At 45.2% G+C, this 22,131-nt stretch overlaps 1 protein-coding gene and 1 non-coding gene across 2 annotated transcripts in view; both read left to right on the forward strand.

Moving 5' to 3' along the window:
- The window catches only part of SLC44A4 (solute carrier family 44 member 4), a 74,294-nt gene that overhangs the window by 23,745 nt on the left and 28,418 nt on the right, over positions 1-22,131 (forward strand). Inside the window, exons 2-3 of the mRNA XM_056537973.1 lie at positions 3,679-3,727; positions 4,315-4,388. Coding sequence (XP_056393948.1) covers positions 3,679-3,727; positions 4,315-4,388 — 123 coding nt within the window. The remainder of the gene's footprint in view (positions 1-3,678; positions 3,728-4,314; positions 4,389-22,131) is intronic.
- Positions 19,826-19,928, forward strand: LOC130292188 (U6 spliceosomal RNA). Its single transcript, XR_008848098.1, has one exon. It is a non-coding gene; the product is annotated as a U6 spliceosomal RNA (small nuclear RNA).

Consider the following 22,131-nt stretch of genomic DNA (forward strand, 5'->3'; position numbering starts at 1 on the left):
AAAATACACTGTGTGAACATGGCTGAACTCCAATACTCCTATACCAGGCAGCACATTGCTCCATCTACCTTGCCTGTACTGATAACACTGCAGAGCATTGCTCAATACTCTTCACCAGTACTATCACTCCTGCACTAAACATTCCAATACCCATAACAATAAACATGGCGCCAACACCCGGGTCCTGCCACCACTTTCCATGTGACTCATGATGAGGGTGAGAAGATAACATGGAGACCGACACAGGGCTGAAGACTTATAGCCTGAGGGTATCACCGAGACACAAAGAGAGAAATGAAGCCGAAATAAGAAAGTGCGGAGGGGTAATAAAGGGGACGGAGGGGTAAATGACCCGGTGAAGAGGTGGCATTGACTCTCTATTTGGCACATTCATTACCTGTAATATAACTCTGTGTCTTTGTTCTCGGTGACGGCCGAGGTTCCACACCCACTTGATACACAATGTTTGTACAAACACGGAAACGTATATTTAGCTTTTATCTAGTTTACAAAGGCTGAAATCAAGAGGGTGGGGGCAGTAGTGAGGACATCGCAGAAAGGTCCCCAGGGACTAGAAGGAAGTGGAAACCAAAGCAGTTGCAACACTCTCCATAAGGAATATAAAAAAATAAAAAATAAATAACTAAAAGGTCCTTTGAAAGTTAAAGGGATTATCTAGGTTTTATTAACTCTTCAATATCGTGCCTGTGAAGTTATGTCTTAGGTGCTTTACTTGCCCTACATGTGTGGGGTGGATCAACCCCTTTTTTGGGATTTTATGGTCCCCCCAGGTTCAGCATTCCTCTGCACTCTGGATGACTGTTGTCTCGAGCCTTTCCCAGGATCCTGTTTGGCTCAAGACAACAGCTGATCACAGGGGGCTTGGCTTCTTCTTGTCTTCCCTCACAATCCAGCCCCCTGATGATGTGTGCGGTCTAGCTGAACGTACCGCCACGCCAACATTCAATGTGTCCCCTGCCGTCTGCAGACTGCTAAGACCACGTGACACCGGGGACGCGTTGAACGCCGGCACGTACAGCTAGACCGCACACGTCATCGGGGGGCTGGCTTGTCAGGGAAGAAGAGAAGAAGCAAAGCCCCCTGTGATCAGCTGTTGTCTCAAGCCAAAGAGGATCCTGGGAAAGGTTTAAGACAACAGTCATACACAGACCGGAAGAATGCTGAACCTGGGGGACCATGAAAAGACAAAGGATCCCACACATGTAAGGCAGATAAATGTACTTAAGACATAACTTGGCATGACAGACAAAAAGTTAATAAAACCTGGAATAGCCCTTTTAAGATTTTTTGTATCCTTCAAGAATTAGGGAGTCTGAAAGTTCCCTTAATATACTACAGTGGAGAATATTTACAAGGAGCATCTCTTACTCTGGAGGACTAAGCTAGGCCGTGACATTCCATTGACTGTAATACTTTATATGCGATATATATATAAACATATATTGTTGACAAGTTTCTCCTCAAAGATTCTACCTGATCACTAGAGATCTCAGTATCTTACTCATCCTGAGAACATCTTATTTTTGAGGGGTCTGAAGTGTTCTGCCCACCAAGCCCCAACATCTGCCCACACAAACTATAAGGCTTTTGTGATATCTTTGCTTGAACCCTCTTCCCTTTTGTTAGTTGATGTAATTCATATAATACATAGGGATCCCACTACTTTCTCCATTGATGGTTTTCCATCTTTAATTGTTTTTATAAGTCTATTTTGTGTTGTATGCGCGGGATGTTGCACTTTTAAAGAGTGTTTTTTTGTTAACATTTATAAGGCTTTTGTGTAATATAGGATATTGGCATTATTTCTAAGAGAAGAGAAAAAAGAGATCCATGATGTCACAGTAAATCTACATAGATTACCATGTCTACTGATTGAACCTACTGAGATGGGGAGACATGGGGGGTGTTCTCCAACGGTGAGGGCATCTTCCATTGTTTGTAAGGGTTGTTTTTTTGGTAGTAGGAAGTTATGTCCATGGCTGCGGTTGGTGGACCAGTTTTCGGTTCTCTGAATTCAACCATTATTGTAAACATTGAGTATTTTTCGTTCGGCTTGGCACGGTTATGTTGGGAGATGGGGTAGGGTTGAATTCTTTGATCTCCAATCAACAGCTCTCTCAATAAAGAGATCGTAGAAAGAAAGTGCAGAAATAGGAATAATATAAAGTCTCTGAACAAAGCCATTAAACAGTGCACATATAGTAATCCTCTGTAGGAGAGGTGAGGGGGCCCTATGGCTTTTGCCCATTCCTTGGACACCAGCCCGCTTCACCTCCCCTTTTGGTTAGCCGTCTGTTTATATTCACCCTGGTATACGATACCTGAGGAAAGTGCATGTCATAAAAACACAGCCAAGAATATGACAAATGTAGGTTGTTAACACAATTGAAGGTTACGAGTATAATTTCATGGTAATTACCTGATAAGAACAAAAATATGTAACTATTAACACATTACTGTGATTATAGCCCTGCCTTGGATTGGGAACAAAGTAGTAGAAGAGTATGGGAGAGATCAAAAAGGAAAGGGCAATGAGGATAGCCCTGCCCTGTGATTCGGAAGAGAGTAGAAAAAGGCTATAAGAACGATCAAGAAGGGTGCCAATATAACACCTTATACTGAGGATAGCCCTGCCTTGTGATTGGGAAGAGAGTAGAAGAGGAGTATGAGAGTGATCAATGGGAAAGGGGACAATGTAACACCTTATACTGAGGATAGCCCTGCCTTGTGATTGGGAAGAGAGTAGAAGAAGAGTACAAGAGTGATCAAAGGGGAAGGGGATCAATGTAACACCCTATACTGAGGATAGCCCTGTCCTAGGATTGGGAACACACTATAAGAAGAGTTTGAGAATGATCAAGAGTAAAGGGGATTAATGTAACACCTTCTACTGAGGATAGCCCTACCTTGTGATTGGGAACTAAGTAATAGAAGAGTATGACAGTGATCAAGAATGAAGGTGCCAATAAAACACCTTATACTGAGGATAGCCCTGCCCTGTAATTGGGAAGAGAGTAGAAGAAGAGTATGATAGTGATCAAAGATGAAGGGGGCAATGTAATGCCTTATAATGATGATATCCCTGTCCGGGGATTGGAAACAAAATAGAAGAGTATGGGAGTGATTTAGGGAAATGGGGACAATTTAACACCCTATACTGAGGCTGGCCTGTTTTTGGCAAGAGAGAAAAGGAGAGCATGGGAGTGATTTAAGGATAGGGGGTGAGGGCAAGGTAACACATTATACTTAGCATAGCTAAGAGAGTAGAAGAGAGTAGAAGAAGAGTACAGAAGCGATCAAGGCTGGATGGGCAACAAAACATATTATACTGCGGATAGCTTTGCCCTATGATTGTGAAGACAGTAGAAGAGTAGAGGAGTAATTTGTAACGACCAAGGCAGTTTCCTTATTCTCCAGAATTAACAAAATGTTTGTGAAGATTCTTGCACAGGATCCCACCAAATCCAGCTGGCAGAAGTCCTTTACCAAAATATTTTGTGGGGATCTCTTAACCTGGACTTTAACAAGCGACAATTATTGTGTTTGAGGACAGTCTATCTGAACACTGACATCTGCAAGAGAGAAATTGGTGGTTCACGCCATAGTTCTCAACATATAGGTACAATCCTTTTAATACTATCTTTCTTCTCCTCATAGGTGAACCAGCGAAATATGACCCAAAGTTCAAAGGTCCGATCAAAAATCGGTGAGTGCATTGTCTGTCCAGGGCAAAATTCACCCACAGAGTGTAAGTCATAAGTGCTGGTCATAGGCTGCGACACAGGTTGTTTGGTGCCATGCTGTTGTTTCATTTAGTACACACATCCAGATTGTTCCCCTGCAGCTCCTGTTCCCTGTCCAGTCCCCCGATGCTTCTGTCTTCTCTGTGCAGGACCTGCTGGCTCAGCCAATTACTGGCCACAGTGGTGTCCTGTCTTGCCCAGTGATTGGCTGACCCAGCAGGTCCTGCTCTGAGCACTCATCAAAAAATTAGAAACAAAACAGAAGATCGGGGGACCGGACAGAGAAGAACGAGAGTTTCAGCGGACCGGTTGGTGAGTACGGCTTTTCTTTCTTTTCTTTTTTTTACGCAGGCCCAAGCAATATAATAATTTTTATCCAAATGCCAGTGCATTAAACTAAACGGGCGGACCGCGAGTATACCACTATATGTGTCAGCATGCCAATGTATACCTCTAATATACTGCAGTGTGAACCCGGCCTTATGAATGAAAAAAAATGAAGCAGTTTGCATGTGGTTTATCTTACTGACTGTCTCTATTCTCCATACAGGAGCTGCACAGACATCATCTGTTGTATCCTGTTTATGGTGTTTATTCTCGGGTACATTGTGGTTGGTATTCTAGGTAGGTAACATGCAAATTATGGTTATATATAGCTCTATTTTTAGCTCTATTATACAGCACTATTTTTATAGTTCCATGGATGGGGTCACCTATATGTTACACTGTACAGAATTGTGTGTTCCTCGGTCAAATAATATATAAAAGACACACAGAAGAGTCTATGATATAGTATAGAAAGATAAATAGGGAACATGGCTAGTCTGAAGTTCCTGGCCCCCAATGTGAAATCCTTGTCCTGGATGGCGAGATATATGGTGGGATTCTCATTTATAATGTTATATGGGCACTCTGGCTTTATGAGGCATTCTGACAGGCACTCTGTCTTCTTAATAAGTGCACTCTGGCATTGTTATATGGAAGCTCTAGTCTCTGTTAGGTTATGTCCACACAGTGGAATATCCGCCATTCTGTACAAATTGTGGAAATTCTGAAAAGAGAATCCTGACATCACAGATGCGGGATGCAGATCATTGCCCTTGTAATGTCCCAGTACAGGACATGGTCCTGCACTACACTTAGGCCCTGTCAGGTTGAGTCCCTCAGTGACCTGGGGGCTCTCCTGCAGTGTCACCCCTGCTGTTTATAGACTGTCATTTGTTGTCATAGGATTGTAGTCAGTGTCCTAATGTATAGATAGTCTAAAGGACCTGCGAGATTGTCACATGTTATGTTGTCACATGATGTTACCCAGAGAGCACCAGCTTAACCTATGACAGGCAGCTTGACCAATGGGCCTTAGTCCAATCCCCCCCCCCCCCACTACATAAAGGGGCGGCCATTACAATTCAAGCTCTTATCTCTTACCACCTGCTACTGAGCACAGCAACCACCAGAGATCTCAGTGCGAGTGACCAGCATCTGGAAGGCCACAAAGCTACAGTCATTCCAGTAAGTCACAAGTCTATGTCTGCTGTCACTACAAATAGTCAAGTCCAGTCTATAGTCAAGCCTGAAGTCAAATCTCTAAAGTCTATTACAAGTCTAATTGGTCCCAGAAAGCTGCGAGGTCCTTCTGGGTTCCTGGCCACCTCTCTGGGAATCTGACCTAGTTGTGAAGATAATTCCATCTGTCTGAACTCAGTAAAACCTCCATTAAAGGGGTTCTCCGGTGCTTAGACATCTTATCCCCTATCCAAAGGATAGGGGATAAGATGCCTGATCGCGGGAGTCCCGCCGCTGGGGACCCCCGGGATCTTGCACGCGGCACCCCGTTTGTAATCAGTCCCCGAATCAGTCCTTTGGATAGGGGATAAGATGTCTAAGCACCGGAGAACCTCTTTAACTGGTTGTGGACTCTCCTTTCCTTAACTAGCCATTGGAATAGCGGAGATACCGTTCGTGTGGTTCCGGTACCCAAACACCACTCTGGCGTCACGAACACTAGGTGCTAACAACATCTTGCTCCAGGAGTTAATAGCATCTGGCCCCACCACCTATACCGCTACACCCTGTGGTCCTGCCATACACCGTGGGTCACCACACCCTGATGGTGGACAATGGAGGAGCCGACCGCCATTGTCCACCATCAGGGCAATGATTTGATTCCGGCATCTGTGATGCTCTACCATGGGCACTACTGACACCGATGAGTATTCCCAGCATGTGCCATTACACACCTGGCAGTTCCTTTATTTATTTACTTTGTACTAGTTTTACTTAAAATCAGACTAGTGACTAAGAGCTACTGTGGATGTCAGTTTATATTGTGTTCACACTAGTAATACCAACTGGGTGTGTCTAACACATTGGTACTGCATTGTATATATATGAGGGCATCATTATTGTTGGTAAATCCTATTACCTTGTTACCCCAAGGTTTCAAATCTTTGTTACTGTCCGTTCATTGTTCCATACATCTATACTATGGTCTATTTTGTTCCCTGATGAACCTGTGGTTTTCTAGACAGGGGAAACGCGTCTGAACATATATATTCTGTGGTATCTTATTCCCTGATGAGGGCTTGACCATATTTTTTTGTACAAATTATTTTTTGTACATATTTTTGTTTATTATCACTTGTGTGTGGTATTGAATCCCTGTATCCGTGGTCCCGAGGGCTCCAGGGATCACTATATATTGTTTACATTACCTCATCTGTCTGGTTTGTAGTTTTCTCCCTCACTTATATTAGGTGAGGGAACGGCATCGTGGTTGAGGCCACCCTGTTAAGGAAGTGGGTCCCTAAAAAGGCAGGGACAGCTGGTGCGGGTGGGACAGAGTTAGAGAGCACATCCCCGTATTTCCATCTCCTATAAAGAAAAAATACAATATCTATTGGAGGGGAATATTCTTGTGTATCAGTATCAGATTTTTGTCTCTCCTGTGTCTCCCAATAGTATAGTCCATTATACCATCTGTACCAGAGTACTTACTGTTCAGTTCTTGCCCTGGGACCCTTGTGACACCCACGCATATTCAGGTTGGGGTTAGGTGCACAGCTATAAGGTGTTTTTTTTTTTCCATATTTTATATATATTTTTCCATACATTTGTGCATAGCTATGTGTGAGCATGAGTTCTCTTTTATGCGTGTATTATTAAAAGCTAAGTTTTAGCCCTTTATTGTAATTGACCAGAGGTCTAGTTTTGTCGGTGATTCCTGTTTGTTACATATACCTCTGTGCTTGCATAGCCAGCGTTCAAACAGTGCTATGTTTACATTGGGTCTATTCGTGATCTCTAATCTGTGTGAACATAGCCATATGTAGCACTTTGGCTCTTTAAAAAAACAAAAAAAAAATGGTTCTAACATAGCCTTATAGGGGCACTCTGGCATTATCCATGGACTCTCGGGTTCTGTTATGCGAGCACTCTGCCTCTAGTCTGTATTTGGGTACAAAGAGGAATTTGCTTAGAAAGAGTTCAGCCATAGTAAACAATCGGCTACAAAGAACACCATCCACCAGTACTTAACTGAAAATCGGCAACAAATCCTCCATGTGTGAACACAACCTTAAAGGGGTACTCCGGTGGAAAATGTTTTTTTTTTAAATTTATTTATTTATTTAAATAAACTGGTGCCAGAAAGTTAAACAGATTTGTAAGTTACTTCTATTTAAAAATCTTAATCCTTCCAGTACTTATCAGCTCCTGTATGCTCCACAGAAAGTTATTTTCATTTTGAATTTCCTTTCTGTCTGACCACAGTGCTCTCTGCTGACACCTCTGTTCATGTCAGGAACTGTCCAGAGCAGGAGAGGTTGGCTATGGGGATTTGTTCCTGCTCTGGACAGTTCCTGACATGGACAGAGGTGTCAGCAGAGAGCACTGTGGTCAGACTGAAAAAAAACTACACAACATCCTCTAGAGCAGTGTTTCCCAACCAGGGTGCCTCCAGCTGTTGCAGAACTACAACTCCCAGCATGACTACATGTCATGCATATCATTTAAAGTAAAAAAAAAAACATTTGACTATTTTTATGTACACATAACCCCAATGCCCCAGGTCAGTGTTTCCCAACCAGGGTGCCTTCAGCTGTTGCAAAACTACAACTCCCAGCATGCCCAGACAGCCAACGGCTGTCTGGGCATGCTGGGAGTTGTAGTTTTGCAACAGCTGAAGGCACCCTGGTTGGGAAACACTGCTCTAGAGTATACAGCAGCTGATAAGTACTGGAAGGATTAAGATTTTTTAATAGAAGTAATTTACAAATCTAACTTCCAAGACGAGACAGAAATTCACAGGGCACTCACCAATGCTGCAAAACGTGTCCTTTATTTCACGAGCCCATACATCAGTGCGGAGACGCTCATACAGGTGTGTTTCTACAAGCTACGGTCCGTTTCTCGCGATACTTCGCGCTTCAACAGGCTTACACGTCGCTGGTTTCAGAACGGTGTCTTAAATAGTACCTGCCTCCACTGCCATGGAAACTACCAGACAGGTGAGTGATTCTAAAACCATTCTAAAAACAATGTAGAACTGGGGGGGGGGGGGGGGGGGGGATTACAAAAGTTCATTTAATTCGGTCTTATCATTAAGACCTAAACAGCCCATTGGGTCCAGCCGTAAAATCCACCTAGTCTCCTTCCTTAGCAGAATTTCATCCTTGTTCCATCCTTCGCGAGCGTACTCGACCCTTTCAATGCCGGTAAATTTGAAAGGCTCTGATTCTCCATTATGTGCTACAACTATATGTTCAATGAAGCGCAGGGCTCCTGTCCCGGTTTTTAGGGATCGAGTATGCTCACGTATCCGATGGAACAAAGGTCTTTTGGTGAGCATACTCGATCCCTAAAAACCGGGACAGGACCCCTGCGCTTCATTGAACATATAGTTGTAGCACATAATGGAGAATCAGAGCCTTTCAAATTTACCGGCATTGAAAGGGTCAAGTACGCTCGCGAAGGATGGAACAAGGATGAAATTCTGCTAAGGAAGGAGACTAGGTGGATTTTATGCCTGGACGCAAAGGGCTGTTTAGGTCTTAAAGGGGTATTCCAGGCAAAACTTTATATATATATATATATATATATATATATATATATATATATATATATATATATATATATATATATACTGGCTCTGGAAAGTTAAAGGGGTAGTCCAGTGGTGAAAAACTTATCCCCTATCCTAAGGATAGGGGATAAGTTTGAGATCGCGGGGGGTCCGACCTCTGGGCCCCCCTGCGATCTCTCTGTACGGGGCTCTGGCTCTCCGGCCTGATAGCGGGTGTCGACCCCCGCACGAAGCGGCGGCCGACACGCCCCCTCAATACATCTCTATGGCAGAGCCGGAGATTGCCGAAGGCAGCCATAGAGTTGTATTGAGGGGGCGTGTCGGCCGCCGCTTCGTGCGGAGGTCGACACGCCCACTTCCCGCGGGCTGTCGGGGCTCCGTACAGGAGATCGCAGGGGGCCCCAGCGGTCGGACCCCCCCGCGATCTGCAACTTATCCCCTAGGGAATAAGTTGTTCACCACTGAGTCACCACTGGACTACTCCTTTAAACAGATTTGTAAATGACTTCTATTGAAAAATCTTAATCCTTCCAATAGTTATTAGCTTCTGAAGTTTTCTGTCTAACTGCTCAATGATGATGTCACGTCCCGGGAGCTGTGCATGATGGGAGAATATCCCCATAGGAACTGCACAGCTCCCGGGACGTGAGTCATCAGAGAGCGCTTAGACAGAAAACAGCAACTCAACTTCAGAAGCTAATAACTATTGGATGGATTAAGATTTTTTAATAGAAGTAATTTACAAATCTGTTTAACTTTCCACAGCCAGTTGAGATTATATATATATATATAAGTTGTAGGAAAACAGCACATCCAAAAAAATTATATTAAATGTATTATGGTGCTCGCAGGTCCAGACCCGGGTCAGGGATCCATTTTAGATAAAAAGATATATAAAGTTTTGGCCTGGAATACCCCTTTAACGATAAGACCGAATTATATGCACTTTTGTAATCCCCCCCCCCCAGTTCTACATTGTTTTTAGAATGGTTTTAGATTCACTCACCTGTCTGGTAGTTGTTGTGGAGTTTCCATGGTGCCTCTTTTTGGATTACGTAATTTACAAATCTGTTTAACTTTCTGGCACCAGTTGATTAAAAAAATAAAAAAAAAGTTTTCCACCGGAGTACCCCTTTAAGGGTAGCCTGAAGGTTTTTTTTTTTTTTTTTGGACTTTGTCAATAATGTTATAGGATATGATATGCGTAGCACTGTATATTCTGTTTCTCGGGATCCATATCTACAGGTAGGTCTGTGTCTGTTTACATGGAGGATATCTAAGGTCAGTGAACATTCCGGTTAGATGCCAATAACCACAGCCCCCCGAGGATTAGACTCCGGGGACTGAATACAGGTTTGTTGTAGATAAGAGAGAACAGCGTCATAGTGAACGCCCTGGAGCATTACAATATAGATCAGTGCTTCCCAACCAGAGTGCCTCCAGCTGTTGCAAAACTACAACACCTAGCATGCCCGGACAGCCGAAGGCTGTCCGGGCATGCTGGGAGTTGTAGTTTTGCAACAGCTGGAGACACTCTGGTTGGAAAACACCGATCTAAAGGTTTACCCACCCGCCCTTACACATGTGGTTCTTTAAAAATATAAATAAGAAAAATAAATTAAATAAATAAATTAAATACATTTTAGTTCATTAAATAAATAAATAAATAAATAACTTAAATAAATAAATACATAAATAAATAAATACATAATAAAATAAATACATAAATAAATAAATAACTTAAATAAATAAATACATAAATAAATAAATACATAATAAAATAAATACATAAATAAATAAATAACTTAAATAAATAAATACATAAATAAATAAATACATAAATAAATAAATTGTTTGTTTATTTTTCGATCATCTTTTTTTTTTAAGGGTGTAAAGGGTGCGTACACTAAAACCCTAAAATAAAAGGGATACTGTATCTTTAAAAAAAAAATTAAAAAAAATATTCCCATCATTATGGAATCAGTGGCCATTGATATCAGTGGAGTCTTATCAGCAATGCTATAATCTGCAGTAAAAAACGACGATGCGTGTGAATAAAGATGGCCGCCATAAGCTTGCTTACTTTATCAGACAGAGATAAGTTTATCTACAGGCGCTGGGTGATAACTACTAATAGCTTCACACTATGTATGGCCTATTCTGGAGCTGCCCCGAGCCATCCCAGCGACAAATGAGAAAAATTAGGGACGTGTTTGTATGACTTATGTTTTATATGATTGATAGTGTTGAGCGGCATAGGCCATATTCGAATTCGCGAATATTCGCGAATATATGGACGAATATTCGTCATATATTCGCGAATATTCGCATATTCGTTATACCCTCGTTTTATTTTCGCGTATGCGAAAATACGCACATGCGAAAATTAGCATATGTGGAAATTCGCATATGCGAAAATTAGCATATGCTAATTTTCGTATATGCGAATTTTCGCACGCCAGTCTCACACAGTAGTATTACAGCCTTCTTTACACCACACAAGCTGGAAGCAGAGAGGGATGATCACTGTGATGTGTACTGTGAAGAAAAAAAAAAAAAAAAAAAAAACGAATATTCGTAATTACGAATATATAGCGCTATATTCGCGAAATTCGCGAATTCGCGAATATGCGATATTCGCGAATAATATTCGAATTGCGAATATTCGCGAGCAACACTAATGATTGAAAGGACATAAACAAGATGGCGGCTGCCGTCACCTTAGCTGCCCTGAAATGTAGCCCGGTACCACGTCAGGCCGGGCTCAGTTTGAATAGCTGTGTGTAGGGAGCCGTATCTGTTCTGGTCAAACAAAACGCCTCGTCTCTGTGTATGGTCCTAATACGTCAACGGTTCAGATAACACCCCTGGAAAAGAATATAGAGGAACAACTTCCTGGAAGACTATGAAGGTTGTCCCTAAAAGCCCCTCTGCCACACAAGGCCCCAGTATCTTAAATTGCTGGACATCCTTGACCTGAGATGTCTTGGTGCCTCACCCTGAGCAATCTTGCAATTGTTTATACCCAGGGTAATCTTGGTGTTATACCCTTGGTGGTCTTGTTGCTGTACCCTTGGTGGTCTTGTTGCTGTACCCTTGGTGGTCTTGTTGCTGTACCCTTGGTGGTCTTGTTGCTGTACCCTTGGTGGTCTTGTTGCTGTACCCTTGGTGGTCTTGTTACTGTACCCACGGTGGTCTTGTTGCTGTACCTTTGGCGGTCTTGTTGCTGTACCTTTTGGTGGTATTGTTGCTGTACCCTTGGCGGTCTTGTTGCTTTACCCTTGGCAGTCTTGTTGCTGTACCCTTGGCCGTCCTGTTGCTATATCGACAATGTTTTTGCTATACCCTGAGCGGTCTTGGTGCTATACACTGAGCGGTCTTGGGGATATACCCTGGGCGGTCGCGGGGCTGTACCCCTGGGCGGTCGCGGGGCTGTACCCCTGGGCGGTCGCGGGGCTGTACCCCTGGGCGGTCGCGGGGCTACACCCCTGGGCGGTCGCGGGGCTACACCCCTGGGCGGTCGCGGGGCTACACCCCTGGGCGGTCGCGGGGCTATGTCGCGGGGCTATACCCCTGGGCGGTCGCGGGGCTATGTCGCGGGGCTATGTCGCGGGGCTATGTCGCGGGGCGGTCGCGGGGCTATACCCCGGGGCCATCGCAAGGCTATACGCTGGGAGGTCGTGGTGCTATACCCTGGGCAGTCTTGTTATTAAGCAAAGTAGATAAGAATGACCCTAATAAACCTCCTATGGAAGACAAGTTGTTCAGAAGTGGCCTCTGGACTCTATCGTTTTGTTTTATTGCTCATTGTCCCTTTGTGCATTGTAGAAGGCTTCTTTAAAGTGCACCTCCAATGTTGTGGGCACTTTTATGGAAAATCCCTATAGCACAGCATTATGCACAATATTAATTTTCATATTGAATTTAGTGCTGGACTTAGGTCCTATGGAGACCAAGTGGGAAGCTGCATTTCCTAATGCACAGTTCTGCACTATAGTAATTTTTCATAAGAGTGCTCAGAACATTGGAGGAACACTTTGACCCCGTTCACATTATGGATTTCTCACGGCTGAATTCTGCGAGTGGAGATTCCGCCTGGCGGCCGCCGCCGGGGATACTTCGGCGCTAGGGCCGCGGGGCACTGAGCCGTCACCATTGACGGCTATGGTCAGCTCGCGGAATCCGCGCAAAGAATGAACATGTCCGCCGCTGAAACTCCGCATTGTGAATGGGTCTCGCGGAGACCCGTCCACACTAATGTTAAAGTTCACACCGCGGAATTACGCAGCAATTCCGTAGTGTGAATGAGGCCTTTAAGGCACACTTTGCTTCTGATCAAGTAAACCTGTATCACCCGTCTCCTTCGGACAACTTTTAAGGACTTTCTAAAGGTCTGGTGACATAACTAGTCTATGGAATGTGGCCACTGAAGATGAATTGCTCATGGGTAGAAGGTCCGTCCTGTGTAACATTCTTCTTAGTGGTAAAACCAGTTAAGCCAAAACCTTTTAAAAAATGATGTAGAAGAATTACTGAAGAACCTTGGGAACTATAGAAGAAAAGGTAAAAGTAGTGACTAAACTGGAACAAGACAAGGAAATATAAAGTCTGGTAACAATTCTTGAAAACGTGATCCATGTCAGCCATGTTTTGTTTACTTAAGACTCTATGCAGAGTATGGGTTAGGGATGGGCCCTAATGTAAAATGTGTAACAGGTCTCCCACCTACCACGTCGGGCCCCTCTATGACCTAGGTGCCCCATTATGCCCATGATTAGAATATACATAATTGTGGACAGAGGACCAGAGAATTAAGAATGTTGTGACGTTTAAAACGCGTGGTACAGGTGGTGATATGTTGTATGACAGATTTCAGTAAAGTGTGGACTGTTGTTACCATATATAGGACCCAGGTTTTCCCTCCAAGAGAACGCCAGGGTCACCACAGAGCGCCTTCTTGATGGGGGCGCCGCTCTGCCCGCTGCAATAAAGTTATCCTGCATCTGAATTACCTGCCCATCAAGCAAAACCCCTACCCCACCTATACTACAATAACGAGCATTTCTCGCTTGTCTCATTGGGGAACACACAGACCATGGGTATTATGCAGACTGTTGAGACCCAATTAGCTCCTAGCAGGCTATAACTACCCCTCCCCCTTATTACAATAATTAATTAAATAATAACTGACACAACAACAATTCAACTTTTTATGGGTGGGGATCGGCCACAGCTTTATTTATAAAATTACTTATATAAATAACAATTTAACTGTAACAAAGACACCGATTGGCTTCTTGCCAACCCGAGAGGTGCTGCCACACTGTCCTGTGTGGAGGTCTACCCCGGGTTGACCCCGCTTTCACCGTATTCTTACCGCCACAGAGGAGACCAGTTTGCCCTACACTGGGCTCCGACCCCCACCCAAGAGATACTGGATAGCCAACACCTGGGGCCACTTCAGCCCCCCGGACACACCCAACACATTTCCTCTCCAGGAAATCCGCCCAACACGTTTCCTCTCCAGGAAAACCGAGGTACCTGCCGCCAGGACCAATTTCTTATATAAATTTGTATTCATTCATTTTATTTATTAATCTTTATTTATTTTATTTTTTTTAATAACTCTTGTGCGAACACATCGCTCAGACTCACCCATACATCGAAGAGAGCCGCAGCACTCGCACCACCTTGCGGAAAACCACTCGCAAAACATAACAAATATGGGAAACATCAAACTGGGCGAAAATAGCAACGCAACATGCAGATCGCCAGCGCCCCACACGCTGCGCTACCCTCTCCGGAAACCAAGCCATTCCCGCCGGCCCCGATACAAAAGAGGGCGAATCTCAAACTCACAACACCCCATCGTATCAAAGAAAAGCAAAACTCAAAACAGACAAAAAACTCGAAACTGAATAATCGGGGGCGTGGAGCAAAAAAGAAAAAAGGTGGGGGGGGGGGGCGCCTCACAGCCGCCCGTCAAGCAATAGGACGACAACCCGAAAAAACTGTCATTCGCTGACCCCCATGCAGCACAAGCTGCGCTACCTGGATCGCCGAAGCAGTCTCGGACAAAAAAGAGGGCCTTTAATTTTTATAATTTTATTTTATTTTATTTTTTTATTTTTTTATTACTGTGTCGCAAATTGCACAAAATAGGCACCCAAAAAACAGACACCCCAGTCCCAGATGAGGAGAAAGGAAGTGCCCCATCCACATAGCCCCGAAAAAAGCCAGCGCAAACCTCGGATGAGCAAAACGACGCAAAAGCGACAACCAAAAATCCGACCCGCAGCTGCCACCAAGTGACCCAAAACTGATAGGAAAAACCGTTCGCCAACAGCAAGGCCACCTGTCTCGCTGGCCCAGCCCCTAGGTACGCACCAACATCCCACCGACCGCAAAGTAGAAAAGAAAAAATTACCCCCTGCCATGCGCCAACCGCACCCCACTGGGTCGCAGCACAATGGGAAAGCCACCCACCTGTTTTCTCCTTTTTTTGAATAGAAGGTGATTAACATGAACAGGTGAAGATACCCGGCGTCATGTACTAAGAATGTTATTTGGATGCACAGAGAACACAGCCCAAATCTCGAACCTCCTTGGAGAGGTGACACAGCAGTCAACTTCCGTCATCACATCATATGAAAACGAAATAGGAATAAACACCAGAGCCCGGAAGGTTACTACATAGGACATTCCAGGTACCAAAAACAAATCCCCTATCCACAGACACATTTGGAACCTCCAGGACCCCCCTCCACTGTAGACATCCCGGCCACCACACCACCAACCACTCGCAAACGCCTTACCGTGAGTGTGACCAAGTCGCAGGAGCCACCAAAGCAGACAAAGAAATACACACCAAACTCCACGATGACCCACGGGCCAGCCACACAGGCAAACCTTCCGACTCCGCCCAAGGGAGCAACCTCCGGAACCACTGCCAGAGAAAAACGAGACAAAGCGTCAACACCCAATACCGACCCCAGGGAGCACAACCCCAAAATAAGTAGTAACTCCAAATAGCGCAGCACTAGGCACAACAAGCCGAACACAAGAAGAAATCCGCAAGAGTAATATCAGTGACAACTCCCCGAATGCCAGACCGACAACACGCCACGATCACTCACAGCACCCCAGAAAAGAAGAAAAGTAACACCAAATTAGAGCGCTACCAAGCGCAGGGGCCAAGCCAACCCACACAGTATCGTTACAAGTCCAGAACCTGAGCTGCCGAAGCAAGCACTCAAAGTCCCACAACCAATACCAAGGCAAAAGCGCTAACAAAACCCAAGCATGACAGAAACCTACTGACTACCAAGACCCAGGGCTAAACCACCCAGCAGCACCACTGGGAAACCAAACCACACCAACAACCAACCAAACCGGCCACATCCGGAAACAGAGCGAGCTTCCCGTGAGCTGCAACGGGGGACAGAAAGCAGGCCTGTCCACAGCACGACAGATGAAAAAAACCCAAACAGCTGAAACGTCAGCCCTTAGCGCACCCTGGGCACATATGTGGGGGCACAGATACCACACACCCTCGGCGGCCAGAGACAACCTGGAGGAAAAAACTCCGCCCGGAACCATATTCCACGTGGAACAATCAGGAAACCAGCAAGGACCGTAACCAGGGCACCTAGCGAGCCCCGAAGAAACCAAAACAGAGAAAACGCAATCACACCCTGACCACAGGAAAGCAGCAGACCAACGCCAACGCGGCATGCGGAACCCATGCTAATCTACTCAGTATTGTTCCAATTTTAACATATGTGCTGCCGAAGCGAGCACCAAATATGGAACGCTTCACAATTTGCATGTCAGCCTTGCAACAACAAACCACACCCCCACAAGCGCAGAACACAGGAGAATCGCCCTCCGGAATACCACCACGAACAGAAGAACTCACAAGGCAAGGCAAACAGAGACTCAAGCGAACCTACCCCCGGAGACTCAAGCAAAACCTACCCACCGAACACATCAGCTAAAGCACCCAAAACGACATACAGAAGTCCCATACCTACCAGAGATTGGGAAAATACGGAGAGATAAACCAAACAAAAGGGGGAGAAAACCAAAAGAAACAAAACCGTAACTGGGCGGCACCCACCGAATCAGGAAAAGGAACAAGCCGCAGGAGCCAAGTGTGCCAAACCCCGGCCACCCAGAGCGTAAGGCCAAAAGAGCACTCACCGCAGAAAACATTTTTTATTTTTTTTTTAAACTTTTTTATGATACCCTACCAAAGCACCCTGAAATAGAGGAGGAAAGCAGGATTGGAACTCTGGTCTCCCACACAATACACATTCAACTGATGGCTGCTCAGACCACTGACCTACAGCCAGAACCCAAGAAGAGACGTACTCAACTCCCAACCAGAGACCAAACTCAACATACACACAGAAACAAAAGGACGAACACTGCACAGAACGCAGCCATAAGCACACTAACCGGGGAAGGGGCCAAGCCCCGCATCAGAACACCCACCAATTCCAGAAGATGGAGAAGCCAACAGCTGGAAGAATCACTTCACCACCGCCGCAGGCGTGGGACAAGGCAAGTCGGAGACCGCCGGGTCGCGGGCACTCCGCCACCACACTCACTACCCCTCCACGGGGGGCATTGGAGAGGCAGGAGGAAGAAGGGGGGGGGGGGGGAGAACTGGGAACACGGGGCGGAGAGGTGATGGGGGGGGGGGCAGATGCAGTGGGCAGGGGTGTGTGGTAAGGGGAGAGGTGCCAGCGTGGGCGGAGTGAGAAGCTGGGTAAATGAGAGGGGACGATAGGAGAGCTCAAATAGTTTGCGCCGTAATCCGAAAGAGCCCGCAGTACCCTTGTCATTTTCTCGGATTGATTTTTTATTTATTATTATTATTTTTTTTTTTTATTAATACATACAATAGAAAAATTGACCGAATACGCTAAACAGAAATGTAATACGTGTATAATGAAATTTAATATTTATTTATTCCTTTTAATTTATTAATTTTATTTGAATTATTCATTTATTTATATTTGCGTGCACGCCATAGACGGAACACTTCAAACGACGACATATTGTTATACCCCAGACATGCACGCATGAGGAGATACCACATACATGCATGTCTGCAACACACATATTTTTTTTTATTTTTTTATTTTTTTTTTATTAGTTAAACCTATATGTACATACATACACTTTTATTTATTTATGTTTTTTTTAATTTATTTTTTATTTTTATATATATATATATATATATATATATATATATATATATATATATATATTTTTATTATTTATTTATTTATTTTTTTTTTTGGGGAAGGGGAAAAGGGGGCAAACAAAACTTTTATTATTGAAGGGTTAAATGACCTTTATTGACTTAATTCTTTTTTTTTTTTGTATTTTTTTTTTTGTTTGCAATGTTATAGCTCCATAGGAGCCATAACCCTGCACACACTGCTCCTAGCACTGATCACTTGCCATGTATTAACATGGCAATGATCGGTGCCATCAACGATTGATTGCTCAAGCCTGAATTTCAGGCTTGGAGCAAAAAAAAAATAAAATAAAATAAAAATCAACAAGCGGACGCGCAGGAGGCAGGTAAGTGACCCTCCTGCTGCGTCCCAGCTGATCGGGACAACGCGATTAGATCGCGATTGTCCCGGTCCGCCCGACTGAGCAGCCGGGATGCTTGAAAGCACACCTTCAGACGCGGCGATGAACTTAGATCGCCGCGTCTAAAGATGTAATGCCGGACATCTGCCCGATCGGCGATGTCCGGCGTAGCATGGGTCCTGGTTGCTAAGAGCAACCGGGACCCCACGGATATAACGCGCGCTTAATAAGCGTCCATTTGCACATAGGGAGTTAAAACAGCAGCAGCCCCCCAGGGGCCGCTGCCTCCAGAGCCAGGGGGGGGGGGAGAGACGGAGAGACGGAGGGGACCGCAAAGAGGAAAAAGAGACGGAGGGGGACAGGGGGGGGGGGACAAGGAAAACAGCAGAGCATGCTCATAAGGAGCATGCCCATAGAGAGGGATACAGGCACAGGCAGGGGAGAGGGCTTTGGCCACGGACAGGGAAGAGGGCAAAAGGAACGGGCGGGACAGGGCTCACAGGGACTATAGTGGGTAGGAGAGCGGGACTGTGAGAGGTCCGCCAGCCTCCCAAACCCGCCTCGGGTGCAACAGGAGGGGAGGCCAGCTCAGCCACAAGCGAGCATGCCAGCCCTCACCCTCCTGCTCCATCCCGGGCCATAAATAAAAGGAAGACACATACCAACCAGCAGTCAAAACTCCGGGTCCTGGGCAGATTGAGGGGGGAAGGGAGGCACCACAGCTATAAATACCCAGGGGAGGGCCTCTGAAAGCCCGGGAAACTATTAAACCCCTGATTGATGCACTCCTTCCCCCCCACCCATGGGACATACCACTATAGTTACCAACAAGTTTTTACAGACGGGGGAGGGGGCTAAAAACCTTGCCTGTATATTTCTTAACCCCTTAACTGCTCACCAGTCAGGGGGCAAGCTAGTTATGCACAGCTTGCCCCTCCAGCTGTCCACTAGGAGACTGACACTAGGCAAAAAAAGAAGTCTGCCCCTCCCAGCAGGATATACCCGCCCACAGGCACTGAGCTAATCAGTTTTAGCTTAGTGTCAGTAGGAGGCAGACACAGGTCTGGAGTTCTTTTTTTATTATTTTCTTGTAAAGGCCTGTATTTAGTTTTTATTCTCCCTTTCTTTTCTTGTTTTTGGGTGGGGCGACAGGATCATGGCGCTACCTGATCGCCCCGAATTACTAAATTACTGTACTGCTGTGTCTGTGCAACTCAATTTGATACCTGGCCCCCCTCTAGTGGCCAAAAGTAGTTATTTCTACTGCTTTGTTGTTTTTATTTTTTATTTTCCCCTTCATGTCAATTTAATTGCTCAGGTGTTCGCTCCAGCAGCACATATACTAAAATAATCAAATAACTAAATAATATACAAATATGTTTAAATGAATATTGGAGCGATACAGAGAATATTAGCATGGTGCCTGAGCAAAGATGACACGCAAAATTTTTGATGCGTTTCATATGTATGTCCCCTCTCTGACCATATATTAAATGTTTTTTTGAGTACGCGGGTCTATTTAGAAGCTTTCTTCCATCGCCCTATGCTTTGCCCCATATAGCAATATCTTCGGGTACAGTGCTCCCATGTGTCTCGACTATCAGCCTTCAGAACGAGTGTCTTGTCGTAGGGGGTTGTATCGGACAGACGTGTGATTACCCCTGTCTGTTCCCTTCCAATTATTGATGTGTTTGTCCTTGGGTCCGGGTGTTTGGGACACATACCCTTCCGCACTGTACCAATTTGCATTCATAACCGTGGACCTTGAGTTTGCACTAGGTGCTTCTAGCCCCTGTTCCTGAGCACCTGCTTGGGCTTTGGTCCGTTTCTCCGTAGCAACTTGTTGGTCGACTTCACGGGGGTATGGGGTTTTTATACTGGTACAGACTTAGGGGTACTCATCAAGCCTGGCTCACCACACTGCCCTTCCAGACCAGTGGCGTCGCTGGGGGGGGGGGGGTTAGAGGGGGCAAAAATTGTGCGGTTTTACCACGATTTTTTGTAAATTGCGGTAAAACTGCGCAATTTTTGCTGTGATTTTTCCATAAATTGTCCTGTTGGTGACCTGTGGACACTGGAGGAGGGAAAGTGACCCCTCTGGAAGGACAACATGTGAACACACTGCTTATTTATCATTAACCCCTCAAGGGTACATTCACATGTACAGGATCTGCTGCATATTTTTGCTGCATATTTTGTGCAGCTGATTTTGCAACCCATTAGCTTCAATAGGTAGCAAAATCAGCTGCAGAAAATATACAGCAGATCCTGTACATCTGAACGTACCCTAAGGGCTCATTCAAGGGTGGACCGAACAGTGTATTTTACGCTGCAGATCCCCCAACAATGGACCCTACAGTGCTGCCTCCATCTGTGCCTGCTCATAACGGCAATCCACCACTACGAGCAGACACGCTTTGATGTGTATACTCGAGCACATCATGGCCACTCCTCCTGCTCTCTGAGCTAGGCCGAGAGGAGCCGCGATGTGTGCGAGTATACACATGAAAGTGTGTCTGCTCGTAGCGGAGGATTGATGTTATGATCAGGCACAGATGGAGGCAGCACTGTAGGGTCCATTGTCGGGGGATCCGCAGCGTGAAATATGCTGGGGATCCATCCGTGTAAATGAGACCTGAGGACACAAGGCGTATAGAACCCTCAGCTAATGCCAGACATCACCAATCAGGCTGATGTCCGACATTAACCCTTTAGATGCCGCTATCAAAGTTGATGGTAGTGTCAAAAAGTTTTAACGCCTTAAGGAAAGAGCGTTTTTCCATTTTTGCACTTTTGTTTTTTCCTCCTCACCTTTTAAAAATCATAACCCTTTCAATTTAGCACCTAAAAATCCATATGATGGCTTATTTTTTGTGCCACCAATTATACTTTATAATGACGTCAGTCATTTACCCAAAAATCTACGGCAAAAACGGGAAAAAAAATCATTGCGCAACAAGAATATATGAAGATTTTAAATTTTATTTTTTAAATTAAACATGTTCTGCACAGTGTGTCTGTGTGTCTATGTGTGTGTGTATGTGTATATATATAATATATATATATATAATATATATAATATATGTATATACATATACACGCACACACGTTTTAAGTGCCCCCCCACTTTTGTCACTGGCCCCCCATGTGCCCCCCCTAAATATGAATGCTGGAGATGCCACTGTTCCAGACCCTTGGGGAATAACCGGTAACCTGGCAGCAGCCTGCCTGTTTCCTTTTCCATTGGTCACCCATACAGAGTCTGCATTGCGGCACTACCTGTGCGAAGTGATTGCCAGGGGTGCCCCGACATGTGCAACGGATTTGAGGCAGCTTCCATGGGGGTAACATAAGATGGACCCTCTGTAACGCCCATGGGGAGCGTGGCATCAGCCGCAGCTGCATTTCCGCTACTCCACTGTGAGTGGAAGTTGACCGATATGCAATGGACCCTCTATGACTCCTGCGAGGAGCGCAATGCCTGCCGCATTCACGGCTGCAGTTCCGGTACCTCACTAGACGGGTGGGCAGGCCGACGTAGCATGGACCCTCTACTGCGCCCATGGAGAGCGTGATGTCTCCCACATCCGCAGCTGCATTCCGGTACTCCACTGTGAGTGGAAGTTGACCGATGTGCAATGGACCCTCTACGACTCCTGCGGGGAGTGTGAT

Source organism: Hyla sarda, chromosome 9 (genome assembly GCF_029499605.1).
Source record: "Hyla sarda isolate aHylSar1 chromosome 9, aHylSar1.hap1, whole genome shotgun sequence".
Lineage (NCBI taxonomy): Eukaryota > Metazoa > Chordata > Amphibia > Anura > Hylidae > Hyla > Hyla sarda.